Source organism: Amblyomma maculatum, chromosome 11 (assembly GCF_055883805.1).
Source record: "Amblyomma maculatum isolate TAMU_Amacu chromosome 11, ASM5588380v1, whole genome shotgun sequence".
Taxonomy (NCBI): Eukaryota; Metazoa; Arthropoda; class Arachnida; order Ixodida; family Ixodidae; genus Amblyomma; species Amblyomma maculatum.
Window position 1 is genome coordinate 2,570,170 of NC_139354.1, and position 12,417 is coordinate 2,582,586.

Here is a 12,417-nt window from a genome sequence, read left to right on the forward strand (position 1 = left end):
TTGTCAACGGGCGCAGAGACGCTTCTATTAGTGCTGCTTCTGCTACATCACTACTAGACCGACTGCGCTGCCACTTCCAACTGCGTATCTTTCGCGTCAACGTAAGGAGCCGGCATTTGAAGCGTGCCTGCTGTACCGACCATATCAACCTTGGCGATCTCGGCCTCCCGTATCGCGTCTGTCATCGCAAGCGATAACGCGTCGCCAGCGTCGTCCGCTGTTCGAATGAAAATGCACTTTCCGAGGGAATCGGGGAGGTGGAGGCACAACGTGCTGCAGTGAAAAACAAACTTTAGACTTGAAAATGCTGTTTTAAACTTAAAGGGCCATTTTCTCAGAATGAATTTTTTTCATGGTATGGTTGCTTATTCCCGCAATATTTCTGGAACCGCTAATCGGATTCCCACCTGGTTTTTTCTTTGTTGTGTGCCTGAATAAATTTCCAAGGGCAAGACAAGCTCATTTTTTCAAACTATTGAGTCTGGAATTTATAATAAACAATCAAAATTAGGCTAATGCAAGTCCAATTAGTGGCACTAACTTCAATGCACTGCTAAAAGTTTTCGGCAGGGAAATTAAAAAAAAGGGCTCTGTCTTGCCCTGTGGTACCTATTCAGGAACCTTCATAATGAATTTCATAGTGCCAACACATTTTGCAAGTTCGCCAGGCATGGAACAAGGAACCCATGTAAACCATTCTGATATACTTCTCTAATTTGAGTACCAATGTGCGCAGCTCCATGAAACTTTGCAGTTATTCAAATGGCTGTGCCATGAGTCTACCCTGAAAATTTCATTCACTTATCTCAAGAAACAACAAAGTTGGTATTCAAAGGTAGCCTCCCCCCTTAAAGGAAAAAAAAATATATTAATGACACCACTCAAAAACACCCCTTTCCTGCGGACAAGGAAAGTGATCAAGTATTGTATGCTGATGATTGTGACTGATGTGCCTATTTTTTGCACCATCCTCCTCTTACAAAATAGTAAACACATAAAAAAAAAATAGTAACAATAATAACAAATAAACAAATAAAAAAGGAAGAGAACAAGCCTAGGGCTAGAACTTTTGTTGTGAGAGTGTGCTATCTTTACTGCACTAAATCACTCGAGGAAACCAGTGATGCCGGTAACCTTACACGGCATACTATTAAAGAAATGGCACCAGCCAGCGTGGCACGCAGACAACCAGTGGCCGGCACAGGGGATGCTTTGAAAACAGTGTCTCCGCTGTATGGTGACTCGGCAAAGCGTTGACAACACGGTAGTTTGATACAGTGTCCCCGGTTGCATTATGGTGAAGCCCAGCATATCACGGACCAATTTTAGTGCTGGGAGTAGCAGCCAGGAGGTTTTACGGTAAAGATGAGGGAAATAAGCAGCACTAAGCTTCTATGCCCGGATGCACGCACTCACCGGGAAAACAATGAGTGACAACGGCTTGTAGGAGAAGAAAGAAGTTTGTCCGGTGCTCTGGAAACTCTTCGAAGTCCTGAAAAAGGAGAGAATCTCATCAGCTTCGTGTGGCAAAGCAAAACTGTGACCACACAAAGTTTGCGCGGCACAGCAATGAAACTGGGTAGCCCTAAACAATGACGAAAAGCTCCACAGAACGACTTCCATTCCTGTTTCAATGCATACCATTCCGGATATACTGAACGAGATCGCAAATTAGCATATACACTGACAATTTATATGTTAAAGAAAGGCACATAAAAAGCTTACCTAAAACACGAGATGTGTGAATAAGGTGCACCCACGCGAGCAGCACGCTACCCGCGGCGACATGCTGCCCCCCTACTAACTAGACCTAACCCGCTTCGCAGCTAGGCTACAGCGATTGTGCTCACGAGGAAGCCACTGCCAATCACAAGAAGCATAATTTTGTTACCAATACACTTAGACGAAATATCTCTGTGAAAATTTCGGTGTAGTCGATTTCAGTACCACCTTCGGCCACAAAACAGGCCATGCGAGAGCCACTGGCTTCCTCATATAACAAGAGTGCGGCATTAAAAATAAACCCGCCAGACCAGAGCACACCCTCAAGGACAGACCGCGTCCGACCTTTAACGTACTAAAGCACCCCAGAAGGTCTGCGACTAAAGGTATAATGCAAATGGCAGATCGAATCTGGCTTCGCACTGGCTACTAACCAATCTGAGCACAAATTTAAGACTATGACAGTACAAGCACGGAGAGAGGGATGCTGTGACAATAAGCAGTGGTGTATTCTGAAGAGCACATGTCAAACCATGCCCTTACCTTATTGATCATGCTCAGTGTGCATTCAAACACAGCATCGAAGATCTTCGGAATCTCACAGGTGATGAAGCCCTGCATGAAGATGTGAGAATTGGCAGACGCTCACAGTGAGACGCATGCATGCACAGGCGGCCATTTTAATTCTGCCAAATGAACTTCAGAGCACACAGATGAGCCTCGGTGAATACATTTGGCCACTGGTGTCAAGAGTAGCGGTGTGCACATATTGAAATCCTCAAATACAAATCGAATGTCAATGTGGCAAAAAAAAAAAAAAAAAAAAGAAAAAGAAAACCTTTGAATAGCGAACATCCGATCCATGAAAAAAGAAAGAACAGCAAACACCATTTGTCTCGTTTACTTCAAAATTTACACGGTATTTCCAAATAAATTTAGACTACAGGGTTTTGAATATTTGGGGGCTGGGATTTAAAACATTCCTATGCAAAATCTACTACACCATTCGAGCTGAAATAATGTTCACAAAGTAGCAAAATATCGTCTATGTTATCTGATAAGTGATTCAACATCGGTACTTGCCTAGATTTTCCGAAATCGAGAAAAAACTGCTCTCGGCGGCGTGCACAATTTTCGCAGAAGAGAGTCGAAAAGCTATTTTAACATAGTGCGTCATCTGTCGGGCAGCGAGGCAAGCGTGCCAACGGCCGGGATGGAGCTTGTCTTTTTTTCGTCTTTCGCACGCGTGTGCGTGATCCGTGCTATCAGTGCTGCGCCGCTGCGCACGCTTTTCTCGCTGTGCGTGTGTGCGTGGGCCTCGACCGGTCGTGATACCGAAGTTCGTATCACCCGTAGCAAAAAGAAATAGTGTTCGGAACCCCCGATTTTTTGCCCACTGAACGCAATGTAATTCGGCCGGGGAATTTTATGAATTCGTATCACACCGAATTTCGTATCAGCCGAGTTCGTATCACCGAGATTCTACTGTATTTGGAAAACCAGATGGCGCCACTAGGCTGAAGCTGAGACGAAGGGGACGCTCTAGACTTCAGTTTTAGCGCAGTTAAGTCGGGTAAGATGATTTTCAACGGATCAACTTATCAGGGTCTTAAAATACAAGGCCATGAAATACCCAGAGTAGCAGAATATAAATATCTGGGGGTATAGGTAAACGAAGGATTGGCATACATTGGAAAGCATGAGCAATCACTTAAGGCCAAAGGGCGAAGAAATGCCAGGATAATGAAGCATAGGGCATTGTGGGGATACAACAGGTATGAGGTTTTGAGGGGTATTTGGAAAGGAATTATGGTGCCCGGACTTAATTTCGGAAACGCGGTTTTGTGCCTAAAATCAGAGGTACAGTCGACATTAGGAATAAATCAGAGAGCCGTTGGACGATTAGCACTAGGTGCCCACGGCAAAACCACAAATGAGGCGGTACAGGGAGATATGGGCTGGGAATCTTTTGAAGTACAGGAAGCTCAGAGTAAAATATTATATGAAGAACGCCTGAGGAAATTGGACAGTAACAGATGGGCAGCTAAAGTATTTAAATACCTGTACTTAAAAAGCGTTGACTCACAATGGAGAAAAAGAACTAGGAAATGAACTAGTAAGTATACTAGTCACAAGGACGGAGAAATAAATGAGCATTAAGCAACAGGCGAAAAACACAGAAGGTAAAAATTGGATAAATACTATGGAAAAGAAACAGAGTGTGGAATTATACCGAAAGTGGAAAATGCAGATCAGGAAGGAAGCTTTCTTTGATAACTCAAGAGGCAGTGCCCTACTTTTTGAAGCTAGATCAGGGTGCCTTCGAACACGCAGCTACAAAAAACAATGTGAAGACGACACATGTGCTGTATGTGGTAACTTTAGTGAAACAATTGACCATATTATACTCGAATGTAATGGTATCCATCCGGAAGTTGATGCAGGCGCAGTCACCGTGCCTGAAGCTCTGGGGTTTAGAGATACCAGTGGCCGGGTTAATAAACCGGTGGTGCAAACTAGCAAAACAACGACTGGAAGATTGGTGGCTTAAAAGCAGAGAAGTGATATAATGTTAGTAATGTAGAAACAAAAGTTTAATAAATGGTTTAGTTAACCAATCTAAATCAATAATTAAGATATAGGGAGAAAAATGAGCATGATAGCTACTGCTGCCACCCCGTTTCAAAGGAGACGCTCCTATATTCCATCCATCCATCCATGATGAGATACCAGTGGCCCGGTGAATGAACCTGCGGTGGAAGCTAGCAAAAAATGATTGGAAGATTGGTGGCTTAAGGAGGAACCCGACCTCTGAAAACTGAAAAAATCGCGAAACAGTCGATTTTTGGAAGAATATATATTCCGGTAGTATGTCTTATAAACTACCATTTCTGTAATTATCAATGCCCAACTCGCCATAGAAATACAGTTGAACCCCTCTAAAACGAAAGCCCTCAAGAACGAAATTCTCGCGGCAACGAAAAATTCTGGCGCCCCCGGCGAACTCCCGTAAGGTTCAATGCATTTGTCCCCTCTCAACAGCGAAGGGTTTTTAAAAAGCAGTCCCGCATTAACGAAAGTTTGAGGTAGTGATCTGCAACATTTTTTCGGCACATCAGCCAGTCGGGAACACAGAATGGGCGAAACTGCAGCAGCACACTCATCCGACAAGTCGAGCCCGTTCATTTCACCTGCCAACAAGCACCGGCGCAGCCATTTTTGTTTACTTTCGGTTGGTTCGGTAACGATGATGATAGCAAAGCATATATATATTTTTTTTGCCCGCTGAAAGCGGCTTTTTGCTAGCCTGTCTGTTGGCCACTACGCATGTATGTGATGTTTCACGCCACGTGACGACACCGCCGGCCAACCGGGGAAGAGCAAGGAACCTCCTTTTTTTTTCTTTTCGCTAGTGCGCCGACCACGCGACCACACTATCTCGCCGATCTCGCCATCCGCCTTGTGCCGCTCGCGACTTGCCTGTGTAGTGTTTCTTGTTGTTTTTTTTTTACTGTCGGAAACATGCCGCCTCCTGTAAAGAAGCGCAAGTTTTTGACGCTGCAGGAAAAGGCTGCAATTATCGCCGAAGCTGAAAAAGGCAGGAAGAAGACTGATATTGCGGAGGAGTTCGGTATCTCGTGCAGCTCGCTTTCTACGATTCTGAAATCAAGGAATGGCATCATGGCGGCACTCCAGAACGGCGCGCGCGCTCAGAACAAGACTTTGGCAGCGCCGGTCTACGAAGAAGTGGACAAAGCCGTATTTCAGTGGTTCCTGGACAAGAGAGCGAACAAGGTGCCTTTGTCCGGAAGCCTCCTGCAGCAAAAGGCGATTGACTACGCGTGCATTCTGGGGCACGACAACTTTAAGGCGAGTGCCGGATGGCTAAGTCGATTTAAAGCGCGGCACTGCATCGTCGCCAAAGTGTTGTCGGGGGAGTGTGCGAGCGTAGACGCTGAAGCAGCATCTTCCTGGATGGAGAAAAGTTACGAAGGCATAATGGACGAGTACGAGCCCTCCGAAATTTATAATGCGGACGAAACGGGCTTCTTCTATGAAATGTTGCCTTCAAAAACGCTAGACCTGAAAGGAAAAAAATGCCATGGCGGCAAGCTGAGCAAAAAGCGGGTCACCATTCTTTTATGCTCAAACATGGATGGATATGACAAGCGTCCCCTCCTCGTGATCGGCCGGAGCAAGACTCCACGGTGTTTTAAACGTAACCGAAAGCTTCCGGTCCAGTACACTGCAAACCAAAAAGCATGAATGACGCGCGCAATATTCACAAGCTGGCTGGAAGCCTTTGATACGGACATGCGAAAGCAGGGCAGATCTGTCTGCCTTTTTTTGGACAACTGCAGTGCGCACCACATTGAAGACGTTGCCCTGACGAGCATCCGCTTGATTTTTTTCCCCGCGAACTGCACATCCGTTATCCAGCCTCTTGATCAGGGGGTTATCAAAAGTGTGAAGTCTGCGTACCGAAGAAGGCTCATACAGCGGATGTTGCTAAACATCGAAATGAAGCGACCGACGAAAATTGACCTCTTCATGGCGCTGGAGATGCTTGCCGGCGCGTGGATTGCTACTTCGGCCACACTTGTCCAGAACTGCTTCAGGCACGCCGGTTTCGCAGCTGGTCAGCACGCCTTGGCAGAACCGGAAGCTGCAAGCGGTGACGATCTGCAGCCACTAACCAAAGCATGGAAAGCGCTTCGCAGTGTAGATACAATGATGCCAGAGGCTGTTGAACTGGAGGACTTTTTGTGTGCGGACGCCGACTTGATCGTGCACGAGGAATTCAGCGACGACGCTATTATCGACAGTGTGCGCAAAGGAAATGAGGCGAGTGACGACGAAGATAGCGAAAACCAAGCACAAGGTAAGCAAGTAAGCTCGCGTGATGTGCTTGATGCATTCGATGTGATCCGGACTTTTCTCGGCGACCACGACGACGACGACGAAGCTATGCATAGCTTATCAAGCTGCGAAGCCAGAGTCGTCAAGCTCCTGCACAGCAATGTCAAGCAGAGCAAAATAAGTGACTTTTTTAATTAAATCTTGGTTCTGGAAGGTAATGGGTGTGCTTATTTGTCCATTTTCGCGACAACGAAAAGGTTTTCCTTCCCCGGCGGTTTCGTTATTGCGGGGTTCGACTGTACTCGAAATTCATTATTTAACAAGCGGCGGCAGCCGCGAAGCAGCGAGCAAGCGCCGAAAATTCCATAACTTCGCGCGCGTGCCATTCCTCTCCCGCCGAACTGAGCGACGCCATCTTGGTTTTGTTTTGTTTGTGAATTCTTGCGCTTGCGCGTCGGTCTCCGCCGACTACCTTCCCGCGTCGTCTGCTACGGCTCTGTGCTCGCTGTCGTTATTGGCCGTCTTTGTACTTCGTGCGCTCTGTTCGCCTTTCGCCATTTTTGTGATCGCCGAATTTACGATCTCTCGTGCCCTCTGAATGGTTTCGTGCAACGTGTGAAATGTTGCGTGGTCGCTCACAATGCCTTGAGATGCGACCCGTGTTCAGTGCAGACTTGGTTAGCCTTTTTTTTTTTTGTTTCGGCGCACATGCTGCGGAAGATAACCCGGGAAGTCGCTTGCTGCATTTGGGCCGCTCCTCGTTCCTTCGGCGAGATGGCAAGAGAGATAAACCTGGAAGCCGCTTGCTGCGTCTGTGCCGCCCATCATGCTAGGGCGAAATTCCGCGGGGGAATCGGGAATGCCAATTGTCGTGGCTTGCAGAGCACAGGATCGACGGATCTCAGCATGTGGAAAGTGGTCCGTGTCACCAAGGCGTTCACTGTAGCCGATCGGCTAGTCGCACAGATGTTCGTTGCAGCCGAGACCAACGTTTATAGATACTTTTTTAGTTCCATAACTCCCCCTCTGAAAGCGGGCGCTGCAGTCGAGGGTTGCACTGCCTCAGACGCGCGCCCCAACTCCTTTCTTGCAGTTACTCGTTGGCCTGTGCGCGTGGTTGTCGTTGCTTTTTTTTGTGTCCGTTTTTCCCTGTGCGCTCGGCGAACACGTGGACCGCATCAACAACAACAGTGCACTGAAAACAATGAACGGCTGCTTGCCGTGAAGCAGCTTTCAAGTGCGACAATGCCGACTTGTTTCGTGCCCGGCTGTACCAGCGGAACAACCCGGAGAAACGTCACTTTTTTGCGCCGCCATCTGATCCGCAGCTACTCGGAAGGTGGGTGCGAGCTATTCCGCGCGCTCAGCAAGACCTGCACAAAGGGCTCAGCAAGACCTGCAAGGTGTGTGACGTGCATTTTGTGCCAGATGACATTGTTAAGACCTACAAGCATGTCATTGACGGCCAGATTGTTGAGATGGACCGTGGGTGTTGGGCGTTGAAACCTGACGCAGTTCCGTGTCGATTCCCGAATGTTCCTAGCTATTTATCAAAAGATCGCAAGAGGCGGCGGTTGCCAAAAAAAAAAAAGATCCAGCGTACAAAACAATGCGGCGCCTGCTATTGCCCCATTTGAGGAGTCCCACCTAGAGGTCCCAGCCGAGACATTGCCTGAGGGCGTGCAAAGCATTTCTTTCGCACAGTTTCTGGAAAAAAGTGCGCCAGTACAGCTCCCGAGAAACTGGAGAATGGCAGCCCTTGAGGAGGAGGCGGGCAAGTACAAAGAAGTTGTATTTTACGATGCAGGAATGAAGGGAGGTGTTTACACCATCCTGAAAAGTGTCGTGTTCCGTGAGGACCTGACTTACGCTGTCCAAGCAAATGGAGGACTGCTGCACAAGTGGAATGCTGACATTCAGGTTTTTTCTTTGAAAGATGTCGAGGCAATTTTGCAGATTGTGCACACAAAGCAATTTTGCCGTGGTTGCTCTGACATCGATGTCGCCAACCGTAGCAGTGTGACCCAAAATGCTAGAAGCACGCTCCATCACAAAGACTGTGCTGTTTTGACTAGTGCAGACAAAGAAACATGTGCTATGTGCATCAACTTGTCAAAGTGCTTGAAAAATGAGCATAATAAGCATAGCCGCGTGAGGCTATGCTCATTATTGAGCGTGAGTACGTCCGTGGCAGCCTGGCGTACCCTTCTGAAAAAATGTTTGCCTGTGTAAGCACGGTAGAACGCACTATTAAACAGGCTAGCAAGGGCGAGGTGATCGGCGACCTGTTTTGGACAGTGCTGGATTCCCTGGCGAAAAAAGGTACAAACCGTGTTGGTTGCCCAGAGCATGCTGAGGGGTTCACAGCTGAACTGATTCATTTCTACTTGGTGACCCGCATGCACTTCTTTGCGCGCGCAAAGTGCTTGCAAAATAGTAGTGCCATTAGAGCTCAAAGGGAGCGAAAGAAGGCCAAGCTTGTGTGAAAAATTAGTTGGCAGCAAAATTTGTCAATGGTGTTCGATGTGCTTGTAAATAAAATTTCTCTATTTTGAATCCAAGAGCCTTGAGTCACTCTCTCGTACATTAATATTCAAATTAGTAAAAGTAAACATTGATTTTAATATATTTTATTGAATACTAAGTAGTGCTCCACATAGATTATGACAAATGCCTTTGAAAATTATTATGCACAGTGTTATGGTGAGCAATCGGCTAGACCACACTTTGCAACTTTTTATATTCACCACCAACATCGTCAGGTTTAATGCCTCAAAGCCACTCGGGATATGAGGGGCACCGTTACGGAGGGCTCCGGATAATTTTCGACCACATGGGATCCTTGAACGTGTACCTATATAGCACAGTGCACGGGCCTTTTGAGAGCATTTCGCCTACACCGGAATCGAACTCGTGGCTTTCGGGACAGTAGCCTCGCCCACTGATACACAGCGGCGGGGTTTCATTTTCACTAATATTGCTGCAATAAAACCAAGCAATTTTGCGCGAAACGCGCGACACTGCAACCTGTCGCAGAAAACTATTTTGGCGGATATTTCGAATCCATTGAAGTAGCAAGGTTCAATTCATCTCATGCGAAGCAGACTAGAAACATGCACTTCGTCATTGCACAAAACGGACCCTTCTGGCACTGCTCAGAATAGCGCCCCTAAGATCGAGAATGCACTAAGTACACATACGTTATCAAATACATCCGGGCAAGAGCCGAAAACAAAACACAGCAGTCGCGCAACGATGATTCGAAAGCGAATGTCCGTTCAAAATGCTGCGCGCTAGCAGACGACACTCAAGCTCCTAGCTCAATCCGCGACTGCAGCACTGCGGTGGCGGGGACGGCGACAGGCTGCCTGCTCCCTAGGGGCGCTGCGAGGAGTTATGGAACTAAAAAAGTATCTATAAACGTTGGCCGAGACGGAGCGCCATAGCCCTAATGTATATTTTGGCGGTCGCACCGGACTTGTTCGTGATAAGTAAGTGTTCGTCTTAAGTGGGGACGTTATAAGTGGGCTCGACTGCGCCTGAATAAATTTTTGAGGGCAAGGCAAGCCCATGTATTCAAAATATTATGTCTGGAATTTGTAATTTGATTAATCAACATAGGTCTAATTGATAACAAAAAATCCGGTGCTATGCTACCACTTGTCAGCAAGGAAATTTAGAAAAAGGGCTTTGTCTTGCCCTGAGGAACCTATTTAGGAATCAGCATGACAAATTGCACAGTGCCAGTGCCTTTCGCAATTTCTCCAGGCTTGACATAAAGGACCTATTCGAACCAATTTGATATGCTTCTGTAAATTGAGAAGTAGCATGCACAATTCTATGAAACTTGGTGATTTTCCATTTGTTAATATCATGAGCCTGTCCTGAAAATTTCACCATGATAACTTGAGAAACAAAATCTCAACCTTTGAGAGCCGTTTTCTCAGAATCAATTTTTTGCATGGTGTGGCTGCTAGGGAAAGTCATAGCTCAAGAACCGCTTATTGGATTTTCATGAGGTTTTCTTTTTTTGTTACATACCTAAGTAAATTTCTGAGGGCAAGACAATTCGTTTTTTTTCGAAATATTTCATGTGTAATTAGGGGCAGTCAATTAAAATATCGTTAAGTCAGGTGTAAATTTTAACACTAAATTTGGGGCTGTACTAAAATTTTCAGAGAGGAAATTTGGAAAAAGGGAATTGTCTTGCCCTGGGGAAACTATCCAGGAATGACCATAACAAATCTCACACTGCTAGCACATTTTGCAAATTCTCCAGGCCCGCCCCTAGGTACCTATGTAAACTATCTTGATATACTCCTCTAACCTGAGAACCGATGAGCCCAGCTTCATAAAACTTGGTAGTTCTTCAAATGTGTGTACTATGAGCATACCCTGAAAATTTCATTCAAATACCTCAAGAAATAAAAAAGTTGGTGTTCAAGGGTAGCCTCCCCTCTTAAAAGGAGAAAAGTGGCATAATGTTGGTAGTGTAAAAACAAAAATTCAATAACTAGAATGATGGTATAGTTAACCAACCTAAAGCAATAATTAAGATATAGGGGGAAAAATGAGCATGACAGCAACTGCTACCACCCCGTTTCAAAGGGGATGCTCTTATATTCCATCCATCCATCCATGTTGCTGCGGGTTCGTCTGCGTACGGTGAACTAAAAGTGCGGGCTGTGACAGACAGCGTAACATTACTCAAAAGGCTATTCTAAACCTTAGGAAGGTTATTCAAGGTTTGGTACGGAGGTAGGATCTATTCATATTCTTTTACTCCCGCATCTGCTAACGATGCGAGCAGACGGCGAAGGCGCGGAGCAGCATACTTAGCAGGCTGAAGGACAACACACTTCAAAAGAAATAATGAGAGAGAAAGAGAGAGGCATGCAGGAGAGGCTCTCACCTCTAACCGGTGGACAATCATGGACATGGCTGAGAGAACCTCCGGCTCGCGAGCCGCCGGCACAGCGCACCGCTGGTAGTCAAGTAGCACAGCATCGAGCAGCGGAGGGATGAAGTTGTCCAGCACCATCTTGGGGTCGTTGGTGCGCGAAACCCACCCGGCGATGAGCTTTAGGGCCTCCTTCTTGACAGTACGCATGGCCCGAATCAGGGGCTGCTTGGTGACCCCCTCGCCATTCAACGCAATGGCGGCGCTGATGTTCTCGCTCATCACCTTGTACACGTTGAGCATGTCCAGGTAGATGCGACCTAATTGCGTCACATACGGGTGGCCCAAGGCCTTGCAGGCCCGCACATTGGTCTTGAGGATGTTGCCCAGCTGCCGGACGGCGTCGGGCTCCTTGAGGACGTCCACATTCTTGCTTGCCTGCTTGATGATGTCATCCCAGACCTGGTCAGAGAGTCGAAATGTGCTCAACACGAATCCCGGATGGTGGAGTAGATTTCAAACAAGAGTAAGCAACTAAGCAATATACCGTAAAAACCTACTTATATAATACGAGCTTTTTTCTCTCCCGATTTTAGCATGTGAGATCCCTGTATTACATCAGGATCCGAACAAATTTGATCCTACATTTGCAGTTTCAACCTCGCCATTATTCAGCGCTATCAGCCAAGGCTACCAGTGAGAGGATGCGCTCTCTAGCGGTGGCGCCAGCTGGCTGTTTCGGTGTCACCACACTGACCCCGCGATTTTCGCACGGTGCCCATGATGCGCACATGACCGGAAGATCGATCGCACCTCACACGATGTAGGGATGGCAAAAGAATCGCTCAGTATGTTACATGGGTCTCTCACACGCCTCTCCAACCATGCTGGCCATGCCCTACAGCTAAATCGCAGACACTTCACAAGTATTCCCA

The 12,417-nt window shown here is 46.8% G+C and overlaps 1 protein-coding gene across 4 annotated transcripts in view; it reads right to left on the reverse strand.

The window, feature by feature from the left end:
* emb (exportin-1 emb) overlaps positions 1-12,417 on the reverse strand; it is a 64,852-nt gene that overhangs the window by 17,619 nt on the left and 34,816 nt on the right. For all 4 annotated transcript variants that reach the window (XM_084583693.1, XM_084583691.1, XM_084583694.1 and 1 more), the window contains exons 15-17: positions 11,495-11,944; positions 2,266-2,337; positions 1,417-1,492 (exon numbers count right to left, since the gene is read on the reverse strand). In XM_084583693.1, the coding sequence (XP_084439819.1) occupies positions 1,417-1,492; positions 2,266-2,337; positions 11,495-11,944 (598 nt within the window). The remainder of the gene's footprint in view (positions 1-1,416; positions 1,493-2,265; positions 2,338-11,494; positions 11,945-12,417) is intronic.